The sequence below is a fragment of the Rhinatrema bivittatum genome, chromosome 3, assembly GCF_901001135.1.
Source record: "Rhinatrema bivittatum chromosome 3, aRhiBiv1.1, whole genome shotgun sequence".
Taxonomy (NCBI): domain Eukaryota; kingdom Metazoa; phylum Chordata; class Amphibia; order Gymnophiona; family Rhinatrematidae; genus Rhinatrema; species Rhinatrema bivittatum.
This window is the reverse complement of record NC_042617.1, coordinates 248882104-248908323: the sequence shown is the minus strand read 5'-3', so window position 1 is coordinate 248908323 and position 26220 is coordinate 248882104. Positions and strand designations below refer to the sequence as shown.

The 26220-nt window shown below is 43.9% G+C and overlaps 1 protein-coding gene across 1 annotated transcript in view; it reads right to left on the bottom strand.

Moving 5' to 3' along the window:
• The window catches only part of HEATR5B (HEAT repeat containing 5B), a 571627-nt gene that overhangs the window by 283168 nt on the left and 262239 nt on the right, over positions 1 to 26220 (bottom strand). The window contains 2 exon segments of the mRNA XM_029594411.1: positions 1493 to 1652; positions 6357 to 6547. Coding sequence (XP_029450271.1) covers positions 1493 to 1652; positions 6357 to 6547 — 351 coding nt within the window.

Sequence of the window (26220 nt, the reverse complement as noted above, 5' to 3'; positions counted from 1 at the left end):
CAGCAAACGGTTGTCACGAAAACCAACACCGGTTTTATCGGTGTTGCATTTGCATGTGATGAGCGCTATTAGATTCACTCCGCTTTGCACGTGTGTTGAATATTGCATTGATTAGCGCCTATTCTACCTGCTTCCAACTGCAGGTTAAACAGTGCGCTTGACTCAGCGCACCGTATTGCATCGGCCCCAATGTATGCGGGGGCAAACCCTGATTTACTAAACTATATGCAAAGCAAAGATGGATTCTCTGATGTCAGCAAAATGGGCAAGAGCCTGTATTGCTACCTGCAGACAAATGCAGAGATGAGAAACTTTTCCATGTCCCCTGTGCATGTGACCAACTGGACAGATTTACAGCTGCCTTCCAGCCTGTGAGACGCACAGAGGAAAAACATAAGGACAACTAAATCATGCTTGCCTGACATAAAGGCGCCCTGTGAGGAGCAAGGAAAAACAGATAAAACAATTTAGCAACTTCTGTGTGTGAAGCACACATATTCTGTGTCCTAAGTTATGGCCCCTGAAGTTATAAACAGGCCGATACAGTAAAGTGCGCTCAGCTGAGCGCACTGTTTAACCTGGATTGGATATGCATTTTGGATGCGTGTCCAAAACACACATCCAAACCCCCCTGAAACTAACAGCGCTCATCACATGCAAATGCATGTTGATGAGGTTATTGGTTATTCACCCGAGATACAATTAAAAAAAAAAAAAAAAGTGCGCCCAATCCGCACATTTTATGCTCATAAATTAGTGCCTGCCTCAGAGCAGGCTTTATTTCTGAGCAGCCCGAAAAAGTGTACAGAAAACCAGAAAATACTGCTTTTCTGTACATCCTCCAACTTAATATCGTGGCAATATTAAGTCAGAGGAAATAAAAGGTTAAAAACGAAAACAAATAAATAACACATTAAAAAAAAAAAAAAAAAAAAGTGCTGGCGGGTCAGGTTAGGAAAAGGGACGCAGAGCGTCCCTTTTCCTAACCCATGGCCATGCACAGGTTAGGAAAGTTGAATGTCAGTTTTCCAAAATTGCCGACAGCCACCTCTCCTGGGCTTCCGTTGCTAAGGAGGCGCTAGGGACGTGCAACTGTCCCTAGCACCTCCCTTTTTAGCGCGACTCCTCAAATATGATATTGCTCGTCCTGGGCACGTGTTAGGAAAGTGAGTGCTCAACTCTGAGCACCTGTTTTCCTGCGACCTTACTGTATCAGCCTGAAAGTGGGAAGGGCTATCAGTAGCTGTTATCTGATCAGCTGAGACAGATTACTCTGGTCTAGTGTTGTCCTGGGGAGAAAAGAAAATGGCTATAGTTTCTGTATAAACAAGATGGGCATAAAACAAGATATAGAAAAGAAGCAGGCAAACTAGAAGTCTAAGCTACCTTAGGAGTTGAATTCTTTACATAAGACATCTCCAATAAGGATATCTAGAATTACATGGGTACTTGGCAGAAAAATAATATGGTTAATGTCTGTTTCATGCCTTACCTGGACTTCTGGTGAGGTTCCATCTTGTGCTAGTGCCAATAAAATACTGACACTTGTTTTCAGATGCTGTCCTGATCCTATTCCACCAACGTAACGATGGAGACAACCTAGTGCCAATGAATGGCCCGTTCTGGACACGACATCTCGAGCAGATTTTAACCTATTCAAGAAATAAGAAAATAATATATGTGTGTATAAGTGTGTGAGTAGATTGTATGCATCTTTATGTACAGGAAAATATATTTAGACATTTCATATACCGTCATTCCATGTATAGATCCCAACGGTTTACAAAGTGACATTTATAATTATAACAAAGATTGGTTACAGTGGTGGCATTCACTGGCAAGCATTGCATTATCAAATCAAGTTTTTAGTACCTATTAAAATTTATCTATTACATAAGGCAGAAATTACAGATAACTGAAATGAATAGGAAAATTGGTTCTTAACAGCTAATTTTCGTTCCTTTAGTACCACGGATCAGTCCAGACAGCTGGGTTTTCCAGCAGATGGAGACAGAAAAACTTCGAGAGTGCCCTCTCTTAACCTAGTGTGCCACCTGCTGCTCCTCAGTATTTACTCGTACCCAAGCAGAACAATAGTATTCAAATAACCATGTAACCCAATTAACCTCCCTCTACCCCTTGAACGAGCAGAGGATGAAGAACCAAACTTCAAAATGTGAACCTTTTGGAAATAATATAACAGCCCATGCCATTCTTCAGAAAAAAGGGCTAGAAAGACTAGAATATTTTGAGCAGGCTCTCCACACACACCCCTAAAACCTTCATTGGGTGGGCATCTAGACTGATCTGTGGTACTGCAGGAATGAAAATTAGCAGGTAAGAACCAATTTTCCTTTCCCTGTATGTATCGGGATTAGTCCAGACAGTTGGGATGTACCCAAGCTCTTCTAAGTAGGGCGGGACTGCGAGAGCTCCGCTCGAATGACACTGGCACCGAAATTGCCAGCATCCGAATCCTGGATGTCCAAAACGGTAGTGTCTGGAAAAGGTGTGTAGAGACTTCCAGGTAGCCGCCCTGCTGACATTCTGTCCATGAGGCTGCCTGTGTCCTGGTGGCGTGAGCTTTCAGCTCATCCTGGACTGGTCGACCAAGGCATGTATATGCAGACGAAATAGCCTCCTTCAGCCAACGAGTGATAGTAGGTTTGGGCACCTTCTGGTCTCTCTTCAGACTGTGCCACAGCACAAGCAGGTGGATCTGATAAGCAGAACTCATTGGTAACTTCCAGATAGAGCGACAAGGACCGGCGAAAATCCAGCCGCCTCAGCTCCTTCGTATGAGGGTCCTTCAGTTGAGTGTCTGAAAAGGCTGGAAGCTCCACGGACTGGTTCAGATGAAAGGCTGAGACCACCTTAGGTAAAAATGATGGAACTGTGCGTAGCGCAACTCTGGAATCAGAGATGTGGAGAAAAGGCTCCCTGCAGGATAAGGCCTGAAGCTCCGACACCCTCCTGGTGGAGCAAATAGCCACCAAAAAAAAAACACCTTCAGCGCGAGATTTTTCAAAGTGGCTTTCTTCAGTGGCTCGAAGGGGGCTTCGCACAATGCCCGGAGCACCAAGTTTAGATTCCATGAGGGGCAGAGACTGTGAGTCGGTGGGCGCAAGTGTTTGACTCCTCTGAGAAAGCGTACCACATCTGGATGAGTCGCCAGGGAAAACCCCTGGATAGGGCCCCTCAAACATCCCAGAGCCAAAATCTGAGCCTTCAGGGAATTGGAAGACAGCCCTTTGTTGAGACCATCCTGCAGAAAAGAAAGGACCGGAGTCACCGAAGCTAGTCGAGGATGCACTCCATGAGGTTGACACCATGACTCGAAGACCTTCTAGACACGAGTGTATTCCTGTGACGTCGATGACTTCCGAACCCGCAGCAAGGTAGATATAACCACCTCCAGGTAGCCTTTCTTCTTCAACTGTCTCCTCTCAAAAGCCAGGCCGCAAGACAAAAGCGATCCGCCTGATCGAAAAATATAGGGCTCTGGAGCAGAAGATTGGGAAGATGGCCCAGCCGCAAGGGCCCATCCAAGGCCAGATTCACGAGATCCGTGAACTAAGGCCTTCACGGCCATTCGGGAGCCACGAGAATCACTCGTCCCAGGTGAAGCTCTATCCACCTGATTATCTTGCCCACTAGCGGCCAAGGAGGAAACACGTAGAGGAGAACGCCAACCGGCCAAAGGACCACCAGAGTGTTGACTCCCTCCACGCCATAATCCCTTTTGCGTCTGAAGAAGCGCAAATCCTTGGCATTTGCCAGAGTCCCATCAGGTCCATATGAGGCTCACCCTATCTACAACAGATCAGATGTGAGGCTGTTTTGGACAGCTCCCATTCTCCTGGGTCTAGCTGCTGTTGGCTGAGGAAGTCCGCTTGTATGTTGGTCGATCCCACTATGTGAGACGCTAGCAACATCTCCAAATTTTGTTCCGCCCATGACAATAGCATCGCCGCTTTGAGAGCTACAGGACAACTCTTGGTTCCTCCTAGCCTGTTGATATAGGCCACACTCGTCGCATTGTCAGACAATACTCTGACCACTTGATTGCGCAGTAAGGGGAGGAAACTCCTCAGAGCTGGAACAGTCCTTGTCTCTAGGCGATTGATCGACCAAGCCACTTCCACCAGCGACCACTGGCCCTGAACCACTCAGGACTGACTCACTGCCCCCCAGCCGGACAGGCTAGCATCTGTCGTCTCCACCATGGTATCTCCAGATTCACCCCATGCTCCAAATGGCCATGGGCAAACCACCACAAAAGACTGGACCTGGTGGTGGCTGTAAGCGGTAGCTGAAGATGAACTTCTGACAGCAGGTTCCAGCGGGCCAGCAGAGCAGCTTGCAGAGGTCTCATATGCGCAAAGGCCCACGGGACTAGCTCCAAGGTAGATGCCATGGAACCAAGAACCTATAAATAATCCCAGACTTTGGGCACCAAGGCTTGCAGCATATTCCGGGCTTGGCCCTGTAGCTTGCAAATCCTGTCTTCGGAGAGAAAGACCTTCCCCACTCGGGTATCGAAGCGCGCTCCCAAAAATTCCAGGACCTGGGGAGGGGAGGGGACTAACCGGCTCTTGGCGAGTTTGACTACCCAGTCCAGGGACCTCAGGCGACATAAGACCACATCAACTGCCTGGGAGGATAGAACCTCAGACTTCGCTTGGATAAGCCAATCATCCATGTTGGGATGCACCAGAATTCCTTCCTTCCTAAGGGCCACCGCTACTACCACCATAACTTTGGTGAAGGTCCGTGGCTCTGTGGCAAGGCTGAAAGGTAGAGCACAAAACTGGAAATGTTGCCCCATGATCATGAACCTGAGGAACCGCTGATGGTCCCTCTTGGATCCAGATATGGAGATAGGCTTCCATCAGGTCCAGGGATGCCAGATATTCGCCCTTTCATAACACTGCAATGATAGTGCGGAGCATCTCCATTCGGAATCGTGGCACCTTGAGAGCCATGTTCACCTGGTTTCCTTTTTCTTTTCACAACTACTACTGACCTGGATTGTTTGGCTCAGTTACACCAGCCAGTAGACAAAAAAAAAAAAAGGCTGCTGTCAGCAGGAGGGGGCGCCAGTAGCATCAACAAATAAAAGATCAGAAAACAGGGGAGGGGGCAGCAGCCTGGTGAAGCAACACAGTGCAAGACTGAAGCAACTGGCCAGGTTCAGACTTGACAATGAGAGTTAACGAAGGGAAGCCATTAAGAATAGCCTGTAGTAATTAGCATGCAATCACATTAACAGTGTACAGGTCACAGGACAAACATGAGCTGAGAGGGAAACAGATGATAGAATGCGGCTGGTGCTGGCACTGCATGGTATGACCCCACCCCAGAGAAAAAGCGAGGGTCGGAGGGACCACAGTACATGCGCCTCAGTCACTAGAGGGTATCAGTGGGAGTAAAGGTAGGGCAGCAGGCTGCAGCTGGATTGGCCAAATAAAAGAGAGAGAGAGATGAGCAGTTCAAACTTTGAGCTAGCACCAAGAACGCATCTTTCAAGTACTTCACAAGCTGAGCATGCTCTTCCTGCTTCTGTAGCTGCAGGAATCTGCACCAGCAGCCCAAAGAAAGAGCTTGCAGCCGATTGGTGCACCAGGTTTCACAGCTACGTCTGATTGGCCCCTGACACAGCCACTGTAGATGAACTTTCCTTGCTGCCTTGACTGGGTTTTACAGTATCTGGTTACCCTTGTAAGTGGACACTGCACAAGTCACTGGAAAACCAGACTGTCAGGTTCAAAACCAGACAGTGGGTCACCCTAGATCTGATGGTCTTTTGTTTTATGTGTTACTCGATTATTAGTTTAACCTTTTTTTTTTTTTGTTTTTCTTGTTTGATTTTTACCATGGTTTTTTGTTTTTTTTTGTGGAGTATATTTCAGAGTCAACATATCCCTGTCACCAGATGTAATATTTATTTTATAGAAAAACTGACGAGTGGCTATATAGCAGTAGTACAAGTCAACTGACCAGCCTAAAATCTAGCACTTGATACCTTGCACTGGCCCTAGCAGCCCAGTCGCCTAAAAATCTTGATTGGTGCCCATGTTTTCTAAATACTTTTCCACTCCTTTATCAAGGTCCACTCAAAGACTAATCCGGAAGCATAGCCCACTGTCTATCAATTTATTGTACACGGGCTGGGCTGAGTCAAAGTACACCCTGGTATAGGCCAAGCTACTCCTAAAGAACTAAACCTGTAAAATATACAGAAGTATTACCTCAAAAAAAGATTTTAGTGTCGTAGCTTTACCAAAAGACTTCACAAATCTGTTTACTTATATATTTTTACGATGTCCTTGAGGAAGCATGCAACAGCAGCTTACTTGTCAAAGCTATATTGTGCCATTCTGGCAATGAAAGATGCTTCTCCAACCACCTGAGCCATTCTCCCCAAGGCCTCTCCAGCTGCACACCTCAGGATTGGGTTGGGATTGTCCAGAGCACCCATAACCAGTGTCAGAGCTGACTTGCGGACTTCCTCAGGTCCTAAAGTGCTTTTGTTCTCCGCCAAACCCTGCAAGAAGAAACCAAGATTTATTTGACCAATGAATCTTTTTGAGGAAAAAGACACTTATAAAAATTAAAACCAGATAACAAGGAGATTGTGAACATTTCATGGTGCCTAGTTTTCTTCTTTGATACAGAAATTTGCATGTTTGTGACTACTAACTAATGGAAAGACAGCTTTGAAAAATCTCAGTGTCAACCAATAATAAAGCAGCTTTAAAAATGGTATATGACCTCACAATATCTCTGAACTTCCTGAGATTACAACTGAATTGAACTGGCTTATTTTCCTATAGGAAATTTAAAAAAAATAAATAAATAGGACTTCTATGTGGGCATCACGGACACATGGAAAGAGTGAGTGTTACTGGGTGTAAAAATATCTGATGGAGAAAACTGAATAAATTAGTTTTATTTAAAAATATTTAATTACTTGGTCATCCAGAAAAGTACCCACACTGAGGTACAATAAACATTCACAGAATAATGTTCAAAGAAAAATGTAAATGCAACATAGTATCGTAGCAATTTTCAAAAGTCCATTTACCATGGATAAAACTTGACAGTCCAATAGCATATCTCTATCAAATTGCTGGGCTTCTGCTCAGAGCTCCTTCTTGTTATACTACTACTAGGCAAGAGCTTTGAGCAGCAGCCCAGCTATTTGATACAGCTAAATTTTCATTAGAAATCCAAGCACCATGATGCAGCTTGTATACAAATGCTAGCCACATCAGTTTTTCAGCTTCTAGTGAATTCAGGATTGGTCTCCAAATGGTGCTTTTGAACGAAAGCAATTGATGCCTTTGGAGCAACTGAACACTTTAGACCAGTGATGGCTAACCTATGACACGCGTGTCAGAGGTGACACGCCGAGACGTTTTTACTGACACGCGCAGCGTTTCAAGGACTATCGGGAATTTTTTTTTTTTTTTTTTATCGGCTGCGCCGAACCTTTTCTTTTTCAGCTGTGCCGACCCTTTAAAATTTGTTTTTTAGTATCCCCCTACCCTCCGGACCCCTCCACCAATGCCCCCGGGCGCAGGGAGGCTCATGCGGCGCAGCGATGAGGCTCAAGCAAAGATCGCATTTAAACGCGCTGCTGCTCCTCCTCCTTCCTGCCTGTGCGTCCCCGGAAGTAAACGTTGCCGGAGCCGCGTGGGCAGGAAGGAGGTGAAGCATCAGCACGGGCAGAAGAGGAGCAGCATTTGCGTTTATGGGCCGCCGCGAATTCCAAGACGCAGCAGCCCGAGAAGAGGAAGAGGCCCAGTAGCAGGGCCGCCGTGGCTCGAGAAGATCAGGGCCGCTGCAGAGCCCATCCTGCGGCGACCCGCGAAGAGGAGGCCCAGAGGTGAGAGAGAGGCTGAGGGTCTGTAGAGTGTGCATGTGTGCATGTTTGAGATGAGCTGAGAGACTGTGTGTGGGAGTGAAGACCTGAATGTTTGCAGAGACAGCATGTGAGAGCCTCTGTGTGTTTGTGAGAGAGAGAGAGAGCATGTGCCAGTGAGAGCCTGTGTGTATGAATGATTGTACGAGAGAGAGCATGTGAAAGTGAGAGCCTGTGTGTATGAATGATTGTACGAGAGCGAGCATGTGCCAGTGAGAGCCTGTGTGTATGAATGATTGTACGAGAGCGAGCATGTGCCAGTGAGAGCCTGTGTGTATGAATGATTGTACGAGAGCGAGCATGTGCCAGTGAGAGCCTGTGTGTGTGTGTCAGAAAGAGAAATGCATGTGAGAATGAGAACCTGACTGTGTGTTTGAGGGAAGAAGATGGAGAGAAAAGAAACAGAAAAAAAGACAATATAAAAGGAATTGGCAAAAAATAAGAAAGGGAAGGTGGAAAAAAAAAAGCCTGTGACCAACCAATTAGAAAACTAAGATCAGACAGCAAAGGCAAAAAAAATAAATTACTTTTTAGTGATTGGCACATGTAATCTTTGGGAATGTGCAAGAATAGCACTTTCTCTACGGATCTCACAATGTACGAGATCAGCATGGAGAAAGTGGAAGCCCACGGGGCCTGCACAGAGGAGGCAGCAGAATGGGCTTCAGTGTCAGTAGCAGCAATCGGCACCTCCCCAACAGCCATGTGGCAGCAGTGACAGTGGCAGCAGAGAAATGAGAGAGGCTCTGAGGTTGCTGGCAAAAGAGAGGGGGGTCTGCCTTTAGTGTGCATGTGTATGAATGGGAGTCTGCCTGGGGGTGTATGTGTGTGAATGCACAGGTGCCTGCCTGGGGGTCTGTGTGTATGAGAATGAATGTGTGCATGCCTGGGGGATGGGGAGGGAGTGGTGTGAAAATGAATGGGACTCTGCCTGGGGGTGTATGTGTGTGAATGCATGGGTGCCTTCCTGGGGGTCTGTGTGTGTGAGAATGAATGTGTGCATGCCTGGGGGATGGGGAGGGAGTGGTGTGAAAATGAATGGGAGCCAATAAAAGAAACCGAGTGACAGATGAAGTTTGTAACGCTTGCTTGGACTTGAAGTGTACGAAATACTAACCTTCAATTGAAGATTTAGCCAATGAAATTCAGCAACAAAAAAGTCACTAAGCAGGTAAGGTAAAGAATTATTTGTTTTTGCTTTATTAATAAATACAGTACATATTAAAATTATAACTTTTTGTTATTGATTAGAGCTATAAATATCACAAAAGTATGGATTTTTCTAGAAGTGACATACCACAGAGTTATGCTCGTTTTTTTTAATGAATTTTGACACACTGAGCTCAAAAGGTTGGCCATCACTGCTTTAGACACATCAGACAAGATAAGTGTTCTTTCATTTTGTACTTTTAAGCATTTCACAAAAGTTATTGTGACATAATGGTTAATTTTCATACTATAGTTCAAGCAATGGTGTTTAATTTATTTGGTTTTAATTCACTTTATACTGGCCTACCTAAGGGTCCTTTGTATTCATTACAAATTGTCTAGAAAGCAGGATCCAGATTAATAAACTGGTTGTCATCATGGGGACCATATTACCCCTTATTTGATGCAATTACCTTGGCTCCCAGTGAGCTTTTCATTTTAAGATCCTGATTTATTTATTTATTTGAAGAGTTTTATATACCGTTATTCAGAAAGCCATCATAACGGTTTACAAAGAGAATAAATTTTAACAAAGAGGTTTTTAGATATCAAAAAAAACATGTTGTAATTACAATAATGATAAACATAACCAAGTAAGTCTCTGCAGATATAAGGTTGAATGTGGAGGGAGGTTAGTAATGTTGAGAATTAAGGTTATGAGTTCATTTGAGAGTTGGTCTGTGTAGATGATTGTGGATCCAAGAAGAATTTACGAAACAGTAAAGTTTTTAGGTCTTTTTTGAAGGTTTTTAAATTGTGTTGAGATCTTAGGTCTTCAGGTAGATTGTTCCAAAGATTAGGGGAGGCAATGGAGAAGGCTCTCTCTCTTGTTGTTGTTAGGTGAGCATCTTTGACAGTGGGGATTGATAAGAGGTTTGAATTGCTGGAACGTAGGTTTCTTGAGGAGTTCTGTAGAGTTATGTTAAGGGTTTTAAGTCCTTGATGATCATTGTTAATGACTTTATGGATGATAGACATGGATTTGTAGGCGATTCGTGCAGTGATAGGGAGCCAGTGTAGAGATGACAAGATGGGCATAATATGGTCATTTCTTTTTGTTCCAGTTAGGATTCTAGCGGCAGAGTTTGAAGTATTTGTAGTGGTTTGAGGGATGAGAAGGGTATACCTATTAGCAGGGAGTTACAATAGTCGAAGGTGGAGAAGATAAGTATTTGAAGTACTGTTCTGAAATCATCAGTGTTGAGAAATGGTTTTAAATGTCTTAGGGTTAGGAGTCTGATGAAGATATATAAAATATTATGTATTTGAGTTGTTACATGAATAAACCCCTGAGACCACTACATTCCATTGATAAATTCTTGTTAGCTGTTCCCTTTTTTAGTCTATGTCAGTTACAAGTAACATGTAATTGAAGTTTTTCAGTAGCTGGACCCACTCTCTGACAAAGGATCCCTGTATATCTTAAGACAGACAGACTGATACTAAGATGCCGCGCCATCAGGACCCGAGGAAGACGTCCAGGAACCCAGAAGCCAGGTAGAGCTGGGAGAGAGGCCCGCGCGTTCGGCGTTTGAGCCCATCGGGGTAAGGCCATTACTCTCACCCACCACGTGGGGAAACTTGCTTCGTCTTCGCTGCCGCACCGACAGGCCCTCCCACCGCGAGCCCTCCCACTGCGAGCGGCGCGTTTAGCAGCCGAGGCCTAACAGCATCATCAGGGCGCGCCACTTACCTCAATCGACGCGACCAACTACAGAATTTAAAAGACCCGGAGCGCTCCCAGGCACCCTCTTTGCCGCGCCATCAGGACCCGAGGAAGACGTCCAGGAACCCAGGAGCCAAGTAGAGCTGGGAGAGAGGCCCGCGCGTTCGGTGCTTGAGCCCATCGGGGTAAGGCCATTACTCTCGCCCTACCTCCGTGGGCCCCCGCGCCGACCATGTAGGGAAACTTGCTTCGTCTTCGCTGCCGCACCGACAGGCCCTCCTACCGCGAGCGGCACGTTTAGCAGCCGAGGCCTAACAGCATCATCAGGGCGCGCCGCTTACCTCAAACGACGCGACCAACTACAGAATTTAAAAGACCCGGAGCGCTCCCAGGCGCCCTCTTTGCCGCGCCATCAGGACCCGAGGAAGACGTCCAGGAACCCAGGAGCCAAGTAGAGCTGGGAGAGAGGCCCGCGCGTTCGGTGCTTGAGCCCATCGGGGTAAGGCCATTACTCTCGCCCTACCTCCGTGGGCCCCCGCGCCGACCATGTAGGGAAACTTGCTTCGTCTTCGCTGCCGCACCGACAGGCCCTCCTACCGCGAGCGGCACGTTTAGCAGCCGAGGCCTAACAGCATCATCAGGGCGCGCCGCTTACCTCAAACGACGCGACCAACTACAGAATTTAAAAGACCCGGAGAGCTCCCAGGCGCCCTCTTTGCCGCGCCATCAGGACCCGAGAAAGACGTCCAGGAACGCAGGAGCCAGGTAGAGCTGGGAGGGAGGCTGGCGCGTTCGGCGCTTGAGCCCATCGGGGTAAGGCCATTACTCTCGCCCTACCTCCGTGGGCCCCCGCGCCGACCACGTGGAGAAACTTGCTTAGTCTTCGCTGCCGCACCGACAGGCCCTCCCACCGCAAGTGGCACGTTTAGCAGCCGAGGCCTAACAGCATCATCAAGGCGCGCCGCTTACCTCAATCGATGCGACGAACTACAGAATTTAAAAGACCCGGAGCGCTCCCAGGCGCCGCGCGACAAAGGGGCCCGCCCCTTTGTGCGCCCCTTCGTGCAGACCCGAAGAATAGAGCAGAACCTACATTCCAGGACCTTTAAACTTATCTGCCTCTCTTCCATAACTACCGTGTTTCCCCGATAGTAAGACACCCCTGATAGTGAGACGTAGTGGGAATTTTAGGGGGGTCGGCTAATGTAACACATCTCCCGAAAGTAAGACGTACCTGTCATTTCAAAAAAAAAATTATTTTTAAATACCTGTCGGAGGGCCGCGTGGGTCCAGGCGGCTGGCGGCGGGAGCCGGGTGGTCGCGTGTTAAATCTAGGCCGCGGGCGGGTGGGCGCTTGTTCCAGGTGGCGGCGGCAGGGGGGGGTGGACGCGCGTTAGTTCGAGACGGGCGGCGGGTGGTCGCGTGTTAAATCTAGGCCGGGTCGCACAGGCGCTGTGGGCCTGTGCGCGCATTCATTCACTGCCGGTGGGGGCTGCCGAGGCAGCCCCCACCGGCAGTGAATGAATGCGCGCCTGTGCGACCCCTGCGATTCGGCGCTGGGGGCTGCCGGTGGGGGCTGCCGGTGGGGGCTGTGGCAGTGAATGAATTCATTCATCCAGGCGGAGGAGCCGGCTGCTTTCGCCGCTGCCGGCTGCTTTCGGCTGCCGCTGCCGGCTGCTTTCGGCGCTCAAGGCAGTCACATGCTGTGACGTCACGGCATGTGACTGCCTTGAGCGCCGAAAGGAGCCGGCAGCGGCAGCCGAAAGCAGCCGGCAGCGGCGAAAGCAGCCGGCTCCTCCGCCTGGATGAATGAATTCATTCACTGCCGCAGCCCCCACCGGCAGCCCCCACCGGCAGCCCCCAGCACCGAATCGCAGGGGTTGCACAGGCGCTGTGGGCCTGTGCGCGCATTCATTCACTGCCGGTGGGGGCTGCCGAGGCAGCCCCCACCGGCAGTGAATGAATGCACACCTGTGCGACCCGGCCTAGATTTAACACGTGACCACCCGCCGCCCGCCTCGAACTAACGCGCGTCCACCCGCCCCCCCCCCCCCGCCCCCCCGCCGCCGCCTGGAACAAGCGCCCACCCGCCCGCGGCCTAGATTTAACACGCGACCACCCGGCTCCCGCCGCCAGCCGCCTGGACCCACACGGCCCTCCGACAGGTATTTAAAAATAATTTTTTTTTTTTGAACACTCAGGTTTTTTTTCCAATATAAGACATACCCTGAAAGTAAGACATAGTGGGACTTTTGGGGGTAAAAAGAAAGTAAGATGCTGTCTTATATTCGGGGAAACACGGTATTACATTGGAAGCCTGCATTCAGACATTGAACCTCGCAGACGTCCAACCACCACAGACTCTAGAGAATCTCGCAGTGAGTAAAACGGCACCTAAGACTTCTTCAGCAACTCACATACACAACGGACAGCCACCACAGGACTCACAACGCTGCACGCAGTTCAGTGCATTCACCTAACATTCACCCAGCATTACCAGCTCTCATCATCACAGCATTCACCCAGCATTACCAGCTTTCATCATCACAGCATTCACCCAGCATTACCAGCTCTCATCATCACAGCATTCACCCAGCATTACCAGCTCTCATCATCTCAGCATTCACCCAGTCTGATCCAACATTAGTCAGCCATTCCAGCATCCACCCAACCTCCCTACACAATCATCCACGCACTCAAACTCAACTGAGCGTCCCTAATACTACAGTTCAGAATGACCCTGAAACTTCCTATCCCAATTCTTCAACACAACCTTCTCACCATAGGAAAAACCACAATGCCACAAAGATCTCACAACTACACAGCCCTTATCCCTATTATGATTTCTCCTCTCACCCAATTACTAGGTCTAACACTATTTTCCCTTACGCTATTCAACGCTCAATCTCTCACCAAAAAATCCCTGATTCTCAATGACTATCTCTTAGACTCCAACCCAGACATCTGTACCATAACAGAAACCTGGCTCAAACCTACAGACATTGCAATAATAAATCAACTCCCCACCGATCGCTACAACTTCTTCTCCCCCTCCCTAGTCTCAAAAAAAGGGGAGGGGCATTCTTTTGGCAGCCAAAAAAGATTTGAAATTCTCCCAACTTTCAGTCAAATCAGATTCTAAACTTGAAGTAGGACTTTTCAAAACAGCCCAACTCCAAGTCTTACTCGTATACGCCCCTCCAGGCCTCCTGGACTCAGATGCCTCCCCCTTTGTAGAAATTATTACAACACATTTGAATTTGGCTATTATTTTAGGAGATTTCAATCTACATGTGGACAAACCTACACTTACCACCAATTGCGAGGCTCTACTCACTGCCCTCTCAGCTATGGGATTTAAGCAGATCGTCAACAAGCCCACCCATAAAGCTGGCCACACCCTGGACCTCATCTTCGTAAACGCAGGGATCAAATACACTTCCCCTCCTTCTTGCACTCCGGTCCCGTGGTCAGATCATTCACTAATCACCGCCACTTTCTCTGACACAATTCAGGAAAAATCCCCCTTCGAAATCCTCTTTTCTCTACAGAAGACCCTGTTCGTCCGGCGACCTCAACAACATGCTCACGTCAGAGCTTCCTCACCTTAACCTCTCTGACCCTAACTCAGCCATCCTATCCTGGAACAACATCACCGAGGCAGTAGCAAACAAACTATGTCCTCTTTCAGCAAAAACACTAAACACAAACCCAACAAAAAGACAACCATGGTTCTCAAACAACCTCCATAAACTTAAACAGAGCCTTAGACACAAAGAAAGCAAATGGCGTAAGGCCCCATGCCCCAGTACCTTAGCCGCCTACAAACTAGCTCTACATCACTACAAGAACTCCACCCTAAAATCAAAAAGGGATTACTATGCGAGCAAGATACATGACCTTGTATTTGATGCAAAAGCTCTTTTTGCTTACGTATCCAACCTGACTCACATCAACACTCCAGATATTCCCATAGACCTAGCTCAATCCAAAGCCGAGGAATTAGCTACTTTCTTCCAAGACAAAATATCTAACCTGCTAAAGCGACTGACCCCCAGTAACAATCCTCTCACTAATGCTCTACAGATACTAAACAAAGGAACCTCCTTTGAATCATTCAAACCCATCACTGCCTCTGAGATCCTTCTGTTACTTAAGAAAATGAAACCTTCCTCCCACACCATCGACCAAATACCTACAAAGCTCCTCCTTCTAATACCGGAAACAATCTCCAGAACTCTGGCAGATATCATCAACTGCTCATTATCCCAGGGAATATTCCCAGAAGAACTTAAACTAGCTTCTCTAAAACCACTCTTAAAGAAACCTAATCTAGACCCTAAGGACCCCAACAACTTTCGCCCGATTTCAAATCTTCCATTTATTGCCAAGATAATGGAAAAGCTGGTCAACACTCAACTTTCCAATTACATTGAAGACCACAAAATACTTTACCCCTCACAATATGGATTCCGTAAAGCATTAAGCACGGAAACTCTACTCATATCCCTGACAGACAATATCATCATGGGACTAGACAAAGGCCAATCCTTTCTACTTATTCTTTTAGACCTTTCGGCCGCTTTTGATACCGTCAACCACTCCACCCTCCTCAATCAACTGTCGAACATAGGAATTTCAGGAACTGCTCTAGCATGGTTCAATTCATTCCTCAGCAACAGAGGCTATAAGGTCAAGATCCACAACAAGGAATCTACCCGCCATTCCTCATCTTTAGGAGTTCCTCAGGGTTCCTCCCTCTCACCTACACTCTTTAATATTTATCTTCTTCCGCTTTGCCAACTGCTAACCCACTTGAAACTAACTCACTTCCTAAACGCAGACGATGTGCAGATTTATTTATTTATTTATTTATAGTTTTTATATACCGGGAGTTCCTGTATACAATACATATCACTCCGGTTCACAATTAACAGAAGAACTACTGCCGGGGGGCAGTTTACATGGAACAAATCTTGGAACAAGTAAGAACAGTTGATCTAAATAAATAGGAAAAAACAAAACTAAGCTCACTTTAAGTAAATAAATAGGCAATAGATAGTCATGATTAAATAAGGCAGAAAAACCGTACATTAAAACCAAAGGACAGGGTTGTTAAATCTTCTAGTTCTTAGCTCTCAGGGAATGCTTGCAGGAAGAGCCAAGTCTTGAGTTTTGCCTTAAAGGTAATATGGCACGGCTCAAGGCGGAGGTCTGGTGGTAGAGAATTCCAGAGAGATGGGCCCGCAGTTGATAGAGCGCGTTTTCTCAGGGAGGATTTTGCAGGCTGGGTAATCAATCTGTTTTGGTATGCTCTTCTAGTCGGCTTATCCGAAGTATGAATTTGTAGCTTGAAGGTTAAGTTGAGTGGGGATATGTTATGTAGGGCCTTATGAATCATCATGCTGCTTTTGAACTGTATCCTGTATTTAATGGGGAGCCAGTGGAGGTGCTGGAGGATTGGGGTGATGTGGTCTTTTTTTTTAGCGTTGGTGAGAATTCTTGCTGTGGCATTTAGGACCATCTGGAGAGGTTTGGTAGAGCATGCGGGGAGTCCCAGCAGAAGTGAATTGCAATAATCCAGTTTCGGGAGAATGATGGCCTGGAGCACTGTGCGGAAATCTCTGTAGCGTAGAAGTGGCTTTATTTTCTTTAAAACTTGTAATTTAAAGAAGCATTCTTTGGTGGTGTTGTTAATGAATTTATTGAGGCTGAATCTGTCGTCTAGAATTACACCCAGATCTCTGACTTGCGGTGAGGTTGAGTATCCTGAGGTGTTTGGAGAGTTGCTGGAGGTAGTCAGGGTAGATTTTTCCGGTGCTATTATAAGGATCTCCGTTTTATTGGTGTTTAGCACCAGGTTGAGGCTGGTTAGAAGCTCGTTGATGGTTGAGAGGCATTTATTCCAGTAGGCCATGGTCTTGTGTAAGGTGTCTGTTATAGGGATTATAATTTGAATGTCATCCGCGTATAGGAAATGGGTAAGCTTGAGGTTAGTGAGGAGGTGACAGAGTGGGAGAAGATAAATGTTGAAAAGGGTGGGGGAGAGTGAGGATCCTTGTGGTACCCCCATTTTGGCTTGGATGGGATGAGATTCCTTGTTGTTTATTTTGACTCTGTATGTTCTGTTCTCAAGGAAGGATTTAAACCAGTTGAAAGCTGCTCCTGTGATGCCGATGTCTGTGAGTCGTTGTAGTAGGCTAGAATGATTCACAGTGTCGAACGCTGCTGACAGATCCAGGAGTGCGAGAAGGCAAGGTTGGCCTTTCTCCAGATTGAAGATAATGGTGTCAGCTAGCGTGGCTAGTAGTGATTCTGTGTTCTTTTTCTTCCGGAATCCAAATTGGTTATCGGTGAGGATATTGTTGTCATCAAGGAATTCAGAGAGTTGTCGGTTGACCACTTTCTCCATAACTTTGGCTAACATAGGAAGGTTTGCTATAGGTCTGTAGTTAGCAGGATCTGTGGTGGGAAGGTTGGGTTTTTTGAGGAGAGGTTTAAGCATTGCGGATTTGATCCCTATTAAAGAAACCATCACCAAAACGCTTGAATTCTGGGAATTCTGTCTTAAAGAAATCAATCTCCTCCTCACGAGTTTAAACTTGATATTAAATACGGCTAAGACGGAACTTCTTATCATCTCGGCAGAAAATAGCAACCCATCTCCGTGTCTTCCAACCAACCCACCTACCACCCAAACAAGGGACTTAGGAATAATTATCGACAACCATCTTAACTTAAAATTTAAAATCCTTCAAACAAACAAACTACTAAAGACGGATTCTATAAACTTCAGGTACTTAAAAGAATCAAACCGCTCCTTCACGTGCGAGACTTCAGAACGGTCCTTCAAGCAGTCATCTTTTCTAAGATAGACTATTGCAACTCTATCTTACTAGGTCTCCCTTCCGCTTCCATTAAACCTCTTCAGATGCTCCAGAACTCAGCTGCGAGAATCCTGACTACCACCAGGAGAAGAGATCACATTTCCCCCACTCTCAAGAACCTGCACTGGTTGCCTATACACTTTAGAATCATCCACAAATCCATCACTATCATCCACAAGGCTATCCATCACCAAGCAACGCTCGATTTACAAATACCACTTAGACAACACACATCCACCAGACCCATCAGAGAAGCCTACAGAGGATCACTCTTCGTTCCCCAAACCAAAACCACTCACCACCTAACTTCAGAGACCGAGCCTTTTCCACAGCTGGTCCTTCATTATGGAATTCTATTCCTCCGGATTTGAGACAAGAACCATGCCTACCTACGTTTAGAAAAAGGCTTAAGACTTGGCTATTTAAACAAGCCTTCCCAGATCCGAATTAAATGATAGCAATTCTATAATTGATAGCAATTTTATAAGAGATAGCAACTTGTATAAGAGACTTCACAATATAATGTAAATAATTTAATCCTAACTGCTCGGCTTTCTTATTCTAACTCTCTTCCCAGTTTTAAGACCCTTGTTGTAATGTAACTTTTGATCTCTTTGCACTTGTTTATGTTCCGTTTTTTGTTCTCATCCCTTGTTGTATGTAAACCGGCATGATGTGGTTTCTAATCACGAATGCCGGTATAGAAAAACTCTAAATAAATAAATAAATAAATAAATAAATAAGATTTTAAAGAACAAATTAAACATTTATTCAAGCAGACTTTTTTGTAAAGGCATTTTAAAAGGGGATTAAAAATATATAATATTTAAATTTGATGTTTTTGTGTTATCCTTTACTTAACTACTCTTGGGTTCGATTGTTGCAATTGTGAATGCATATTTAAATAAGTGAATTTTATTATGTATGCATTTTAATTTGTAATCTGCTTAGAACAATTAAAGTGTGACATAGGCAGAATATAACACTTAAAACTAAACAAATTACAATTATATATTAAAATTACAATTTCTCCCCAGTAACTTCCCTCCGCTCAGCATCTCCTCTTCCTTCCTTCCCCTCACCCAATATCTTACCCTCCTCTTTCCCTCTCCCCACAGCATCTCCCTTCTTTCATCATTCCCTTTGTCTCTCCTCCAAGGACACAGTTCCCTGTGACTTCCCTCTCAGCTGTGGCTCCAGTAGCAGCTTTGGCCTTCCTTCCCAACAGCAACTTTGGGACTCTCCCCAGTGCAGCTCCAGTGGTTACTCTGGCTTCCCTCCCCAAGAGCTGCGACAGCAGCAGCTCTGGCCTCCCTCCTCCTGTTCAACTTCAGTGGTGATTGATGATAGATCTGGCCTCCCTCAACTTCCTTCTTCCATGCAGTTGTGGCTGCAGCATGAGTTTGCATGCTGCTCCCCATACTTTTTGTTGCAGATATGGACCCACAGTTCCTGTGAATGCCACACTGTCAGTATTCTAGGGGAGAAGATACTGGAAAGTATCACAGAGCCTGCAGCTAAACTGATTTTCACCTTTGCAACAACTCAGGAATATACTGGTGAAAAATCAGTTTAAACTGAAAATTAAGGAACCTAGATGTATTCCACACATTAAAAAAGGTCAAAGAAAGTCTAGAATGCTTAAATGGTACTAAGAAAAAGGCTCTTAAAGTCAAAAGGCATCTTTTTAAAAATCAAAGCAAATCCAAATGAGGAAAATAGAAACGAGCATTAGCACTAGCAAGCTAGATGCAAAACATTGAAAAAAAGCAAGCCAAGATAGAATTTAAGAAGCTTTCCACAGAGGCAAAACACAACTAATAACTTTTTCAAGTACTTTAAAAACCAGATGCCTGTGAGGGACTCAGTTGGACCACTAGATGACCAGGGGGTAGGAAAGGACACTCCAAGAGGACAAAGCTATAACAAAAAATACACATCAATTCTTCAATTAATTTATTTTTATTGAAGAGAATGTTAGGAACATAAGAACATAAAGACTTGCCATACTGGGTCATACCAGAGGTCTATCAAGCCCAGCATCCTGTTTCCAACAGTGGCCAATCCAGGTCACAAGTATCTGTCAGGATCACAAAAGATTGACAGATTCCAAGTTGCTTATCGCAAGAATAAGCAGTGGCTTTCTGTAACTTTACTTTAATAATGGTTAATGGACTTCTCCTCCAGGCACCTGTCCAAACCTTTTTTTTAAATCTAGCTACTCTAACAGCTTTTATCACATCCTTCGGCAAAAAATTCCAGTGTTTAATTATGTGTTGAATTAAAAAAATATTTTATTCCCATCTTAAATCTATTACCTAGTTTCATTTCATTGTCATTTCATTTTTTTCATTTCATTTATTAAAATTTATTAATCGCCCATCACAAAATAGGTCTAGGCGATTTACAATAAAACATACACAAAATAATTTGATAACATTAAATACAACAAACTGACATACCATTAACATTCAACAATAAACAAAAACAAAAGACGTTCACCGGAGGAAGTTCATATTAATAGATTTTTATCAACAATACTTAATCATCATCAGTTATTTAGAACACGCCATAAGCATATTGAAGAAAGCAGCTTTTTAATTGACGCCTGAATTTTTTTTAAGTTATCTTGTGTGCGCACCTCATACGGAAGTAACTTCATTGTGAGTTCCCTACTCTTTGTACTTTTTGAAAGAGTAAACAACTGAAAGACAATTGGTTCTTACCTGATAATTTTCGCTCCTGTAGTACCACGGATCAGTCCAAACCATGGGTTATGCCTCCCTTCCAGCAAGTGGAGATAGACAAAAACTTGAAAGGCACCCTCACTTAACCTGGTGTGCCTCCTGCATCCCTTCAGTATATAGAATATCAAAGCAGAATAGGACTAGCAATGAATCAGCAAGAACAGAACTGTAAATATGAACGTATAAACTTGTAAATTGCAGCTTTCTTTCTTAGTATGCTGCAATAACATAACTGGAACATGCGCGTGCAGACTGTATAGATCTCCCTGTTACCCACTCCTAGTCTTTGGGCGGGTGTTTGGACTGATATGTGGTAATACAGGAACGAAAATTATCAGGTAAGAACCAATATTCTTTTTCCTGTACGTACCTGGATCAGTCCAAACCATGGGATGTACCAAAGCTTCAACAGAAAAAAAGTGGAAACCAAAAATTAATAGTAATATAGCCTAGAAGGTGTCAGCAAGCCTGACATTGTGAAACTTAAAAAGTAACCAACCGGTCTTCTAACCATCCACCTTCAAAACATCTTTTAATGGAAAAAATATATTTTTGTTAATTTTATCAATTTTTATAAATGTCCTCAATTCTCAGAACAGTATGTGGTGAAAGACTCTTAGATGTTTTTTATCCAACCAGCCCAACACGGCCCGTGTTTCGCTATATAGCTTCTTCAGGGACATGCAGATATATTGAATTTAAAGAGTCAATTCTACCTAGGAACAACATTATCAGTGTTAGTAAAAGCTCATTTGTCATGAAAAATAGAAAAGTACTTATCTGAATGACAGGTTACCATTTTGGAGGATAGGACATAGCGTCTCGATGTCTCTTCACTAGAAGCAAAGGAAACGAAGCAGAGGCTTACGCCTTACCAACAACACGGATCACTCGATCACAACAAGCAAAGCATCTTTAGTTCTAAATTTGTCATCTTTGGAGTTGTCTGATACACAATTGAAAGTCCTTGAGCGTGGGTTGTCATTTGTTCCCACCTCACGAGCAGATAAATTTTCCTTACAAGTGGCTTTGTATCGATTTGTAAGAAATTTAAAAATAAAAAATGTTTTCGAGTCACATCCACCATCATATGACCCTTCTATCATTGCAAATCCTTCTACATGGGTACCTCCAGGTCCTGAAGATCCCGCTTTAAAGGTATTTTACCAACTAGTTTCAAAAGATATTTCATCCTTGAATACCTCTTCATCGAATCATACTTTTTTCAATTTTTCACGGAAAGAAAGAATGGCTCTTCAAGAATTACGTTCAGCCAAAGACCTGATCATCAAAATGGCAGACAAAGGTGGGAAGATAGTCCTTCAAGATCGTATCCAGTATGAAGCTGAGATTGCTCGTCAATTGAATGACAGTCGGTTTTACAAACATTTGAGTTCAGATCCAACCACCGCAATACAAGAAATTACTCAATTGGTTAAAAGCGGAACACAGGCAGGCTTTTTAACTACTAAAGAAGCAAAATTTCTTGTTAACATCCATCCCCGGCACCTGTATTTTATACTTTACCTAAGGATCCATAATGATCTTAACTGTCCTCCTGGACGTCCAATTGTGTCTGGTTGTGGATCGCTGTTGGAGCCTCTCTCTCGATTTGTGGATCGGTTTCTTGCACCCTTTGTACCTCAGATGACTTCTTTTGTGAAAGATTCATCCGATATGATCATTTACCTTGAACAGCTTGAAATTGACACCATAGATTTGAAAATGGCTACTCTGGATGTTGAAGCTCTCTATACCTCTATTCCCCAAGACGAAACAATAGAGATAGCATTTACTTATTTTGAGAGACGTCCTAGACCACATCGCGTCCCCAGCACTTTTTTTTACATGATCTGCTGGAAATTGCCCTAAAGAAAAATGTTTTTGCCTTTAATCGAGAGTTCTATCAACAAATATATGGCACTGCCATGGGTGCAACCATGGCACCAGATCTAGCCAAACTTGTAGATGAACATCTTTGAGGAGTGCTGGTTGACTCATCATCCTTTTGAAGAACACATGGTTGTCTGGAAGCGTTACATAGACGACGTATTTGTTTTATGGAGAGGTGACAATGACAGTTTTATGTCTTTTTTACATTGGTTAAATTCTCTCAATCAACATCTACATTTCACAGCCGATGTACAACGAGAGTCGATTTCTTTCTTAGATATCAGGATTACCATGACTGATGGCAAGTTTATAACATCATTATATCGTAAACCTATATGCTCTAATACCTTTCTGCATTTTGAAAGTGCTCATCCTAAGAACTTTAAATTAAATTTGCCTATAAGTCAGTTTATTTGACTGAGACATTTATGTACCACTGTGGCTGACTTTGAAATACAGTCAAAATTGCTCCGAGAGCGTTTTTTGGCTCAAGGCTACCCCAGATCAATAGTTCGAAAAGCCTATCTAAGAGCGAAATTCTCTCACAGGAGTGGCTGTTTCTTCCACAAAAAGATGATATTCCTTGTCACACCTGCGTTTTAATCGTACTCCTCAGATGTCTATCAAATTCGACAATCGATATTTCAAAATTGGCATGTGTTACAAATGCACGATCTTTTCCGTGTTCCCCCAAACTAATTTAAAGGACTAATTAGTGAGATCTGATTGTTCCATCTCCACAGAGGCTGACATGTTCACATGTTCCATGCAATAATTGTACAGTATGTGCTTCCTCTATGTCAGTTCAAGATTCATTGACTGCCAACTCTACTTACAAGATCAAATTGAAATATCGTACCACCCGTCTGTCTACCACGGTTATTTATTTGATCTGTTGCCCATGTGGGCTATTGTATATTGGTAAAACCAAATGTTTTTTTAAAAGCTCGAATGATCGAGCACAGATCAAAATATTAAAAATTCTCGGGAAGATGAACCATTGGTCTCACAATCTTAAATTTGGACATACATTTGATGACCTCTTGTTTTGTGGTATTTATCATGTTCCAATGCATTGGCGCGGGGGTGATCGCGAATCACTTCTGCTACAGAAAGAACAACGGTGGATTTACAGACTGAATACTGTTGCCCCAGGCGGCTTGAATACTGAACTTGACTTGAATGTGTTCTTAGGATAAACATATGTTGCTATTCTACTAAGGCGGATAATTTGCTGTTAAAATTTGTTGACAGAAGACCAGATGAATGAGGAGTACTGTCAGTGAAGACTCACGTTCTTAAGACATCATTTGATGACTTGGTATCTAAACAGGAGTAAGCCTCTGCTTTGTTTCCTTTGCTTCTAGTGAAGAGACATCGAGACGCTATGTCCCCTCCAAAATGGTAGCCTGTCATTCAGATAAGTACTTTTCTATTTTTCATGACAAATTAACTTTTACTAACACTGATAATGTTGTTCCTAGGTAGAATTGACTCTTTAAATTCAATATATCTGCATGCCCCTGAAGAAGCTATATAGCGAAACACGGGCCGTATTGGGCTGGTTGGATAAAAAGCATCTAAGAGTCTTTCACCACATACTGTTCTGAGAATTGAGGACATTTTATAAAAATTGATAAAATTAACAAAAATATATTTTTTCCATTAAAAGATTTTTTGAAAGTGGATGATTAGAAGACCAGTTGGTTACTTTTTAAGTTTCACGTCAGGCTTGCTGACACCTTCTAGGCTATATTACTATTAATTTTTGGTTTCTACTTTTTTTCTGCTGATTATATATTGTGTGGTTTATCGTTGACTCCTTTTGACTAAGTTATGTACCAAAGCTTCCCTAAACTGGGTGGGACCTCGCGAGTCCCATGCGCAAAATGCCACTGCCAAAATCTCCAGGCGCCTGAACTTCCAAGCGGTAGTGGTGCGCAAATGTATGGAGCGTCTTCCAAGTAGCAGCTCTGCAAATCTCCTGAGGTGATACCAGCTGGCATTCGGCCCAAGAAGCTGCTTGAAAGTGAATAAAATGGGCCTTCAGGCACTCAGGAACTGGTGGTCCTTTACAAATGTATGCAGACGAAATGGCTTCTCTCAACCATCGTGCAATCATAGTCTTAGCAGCCTTGTGACCTCTCTCCTGGGACCCCTCCAAAGGACAAATAAATGATCTGAGAGTCTGAAAGAATTTGTGACTTCCAAATAACGTAACAAAGAATGTCAAACATCCAGCTGACAAGCTCTCTTGCATGTTATCCATCGTTCGATAAATCAGGAAAGGCCGGAGGCTCAACTGACTGGCTTAAATGAAATGATGATACCACTTTGGGCAAAAAGGACGGTACAGTTCGAAGAGAAGCCCCCAAGTCAGAGATTCTCAAAAAAGGTTCCCTACATGAGAGGGCCTGCAACTCAGAAATTCTGCGAGCTGAGCATATGGCCACCAAAAACACAGTCTTCAAGGTGAGTTCCTTCAACGTCACAGACTTAAGGGGCTCAAATGGCGTTTCACACAACCCACGAAGAACTAAATTAAGATTCCATGACGGACATACCAGCGTCAGTAAAATTGGAAAAAGGAGGGTTATAACCCCACAATGTTACTTTAGCGGGATATGGAAACCGCATAGACTACAAACAGCTTTAGGCGGTAGTGAATGTTCATCTGAGAATGATATACAAACAATGTCTTCAGAATAAATTAAGATTCATTTAGTTTAAATAAATTGATGTAGACGTAATGTCTTTGGAATAATAAGGACTTATTTAGTTTGAACAATTTAACACCAGATCAGGTAAAAAACCTATTTCGTTGGAGAAGGATTGTAAAATAGAGTTGGAGGAAGATCTTAAGACACTACAGTCCACTAGTTTGAACTTTTTAAAAAAAATAAAAAAAAGGAATTAAGGAACAATAACAGAAATGGTAAAATATGAAGTTTGAAGGGGGACATTCAACAAGTGGACATTGTGACATGGTTAAGAGGGTTTACTGAACGATATACAAAAACCTTTTTACATAAATAATTTTAAAAACATTTATTTTTTTTTTTTTAATTGTTGAATAAAATAGAGAGTGGGAGGGTGGTAAGTTGATGATTATAATACAAGAAAATTGAAGCAAGGCCGTGGAGGCATGCATCAAAACTTATGAAACTTACCCCATCCTGCAAAACAATTTTTCAAAAATTGTTTCTTGCAAAATTGTTTTTTTCAAAAAAAATTTTCAAAAAAAGTTAAAGTTGATAAATACACTCTAGGGTGAGATTTTGTTAGGATTAAAGATTGGGATTTTTTGTCTTACCCTAGAGGAGATTAACATATGCAATTATTGTAATTTATTGGGGCCGCTATTGGTCATGCACATCATGGAAAGTTGGAAAAACGTCTTCAGTTATACAGAAGATCAGGTAGAGAAAATCAAAGAACAAGAATCTTTGTTTTCAGAGTCAACAGAAGGATTGGAGAGTAGAGGTTGGGATGATTATGTTAAATTGAATAAGAAATTGATTAGAATTCAAATGCATGGGATTATGTCAGTGGAATATGTCAAACAGCAAATAGTGCCAAGAGGGTTGAGGGTATTGAAAGACCCCATGTTATTTTCTGATGATAGTGAGTTTGTTGAGGTTTGGAGAGCAATCCTCAACAAATGCACGCTAGATCTAATGCTTTTGATCATCAACCGAGTCCAGCGACACACAGAAGAGATTCAGACACAGATACAGGAGACGTTGGAAGTAGTAAATAAGTTGACAGATTTTGAAAATAAATTGGAGGAACATAGACAAGCATTGGAACAGTTTCGTGCAAATATTAAAGCTACAAAGATAACTAAATTCAAACAGGACCAAGCGGATTACACAAATAGGGTGTACAATT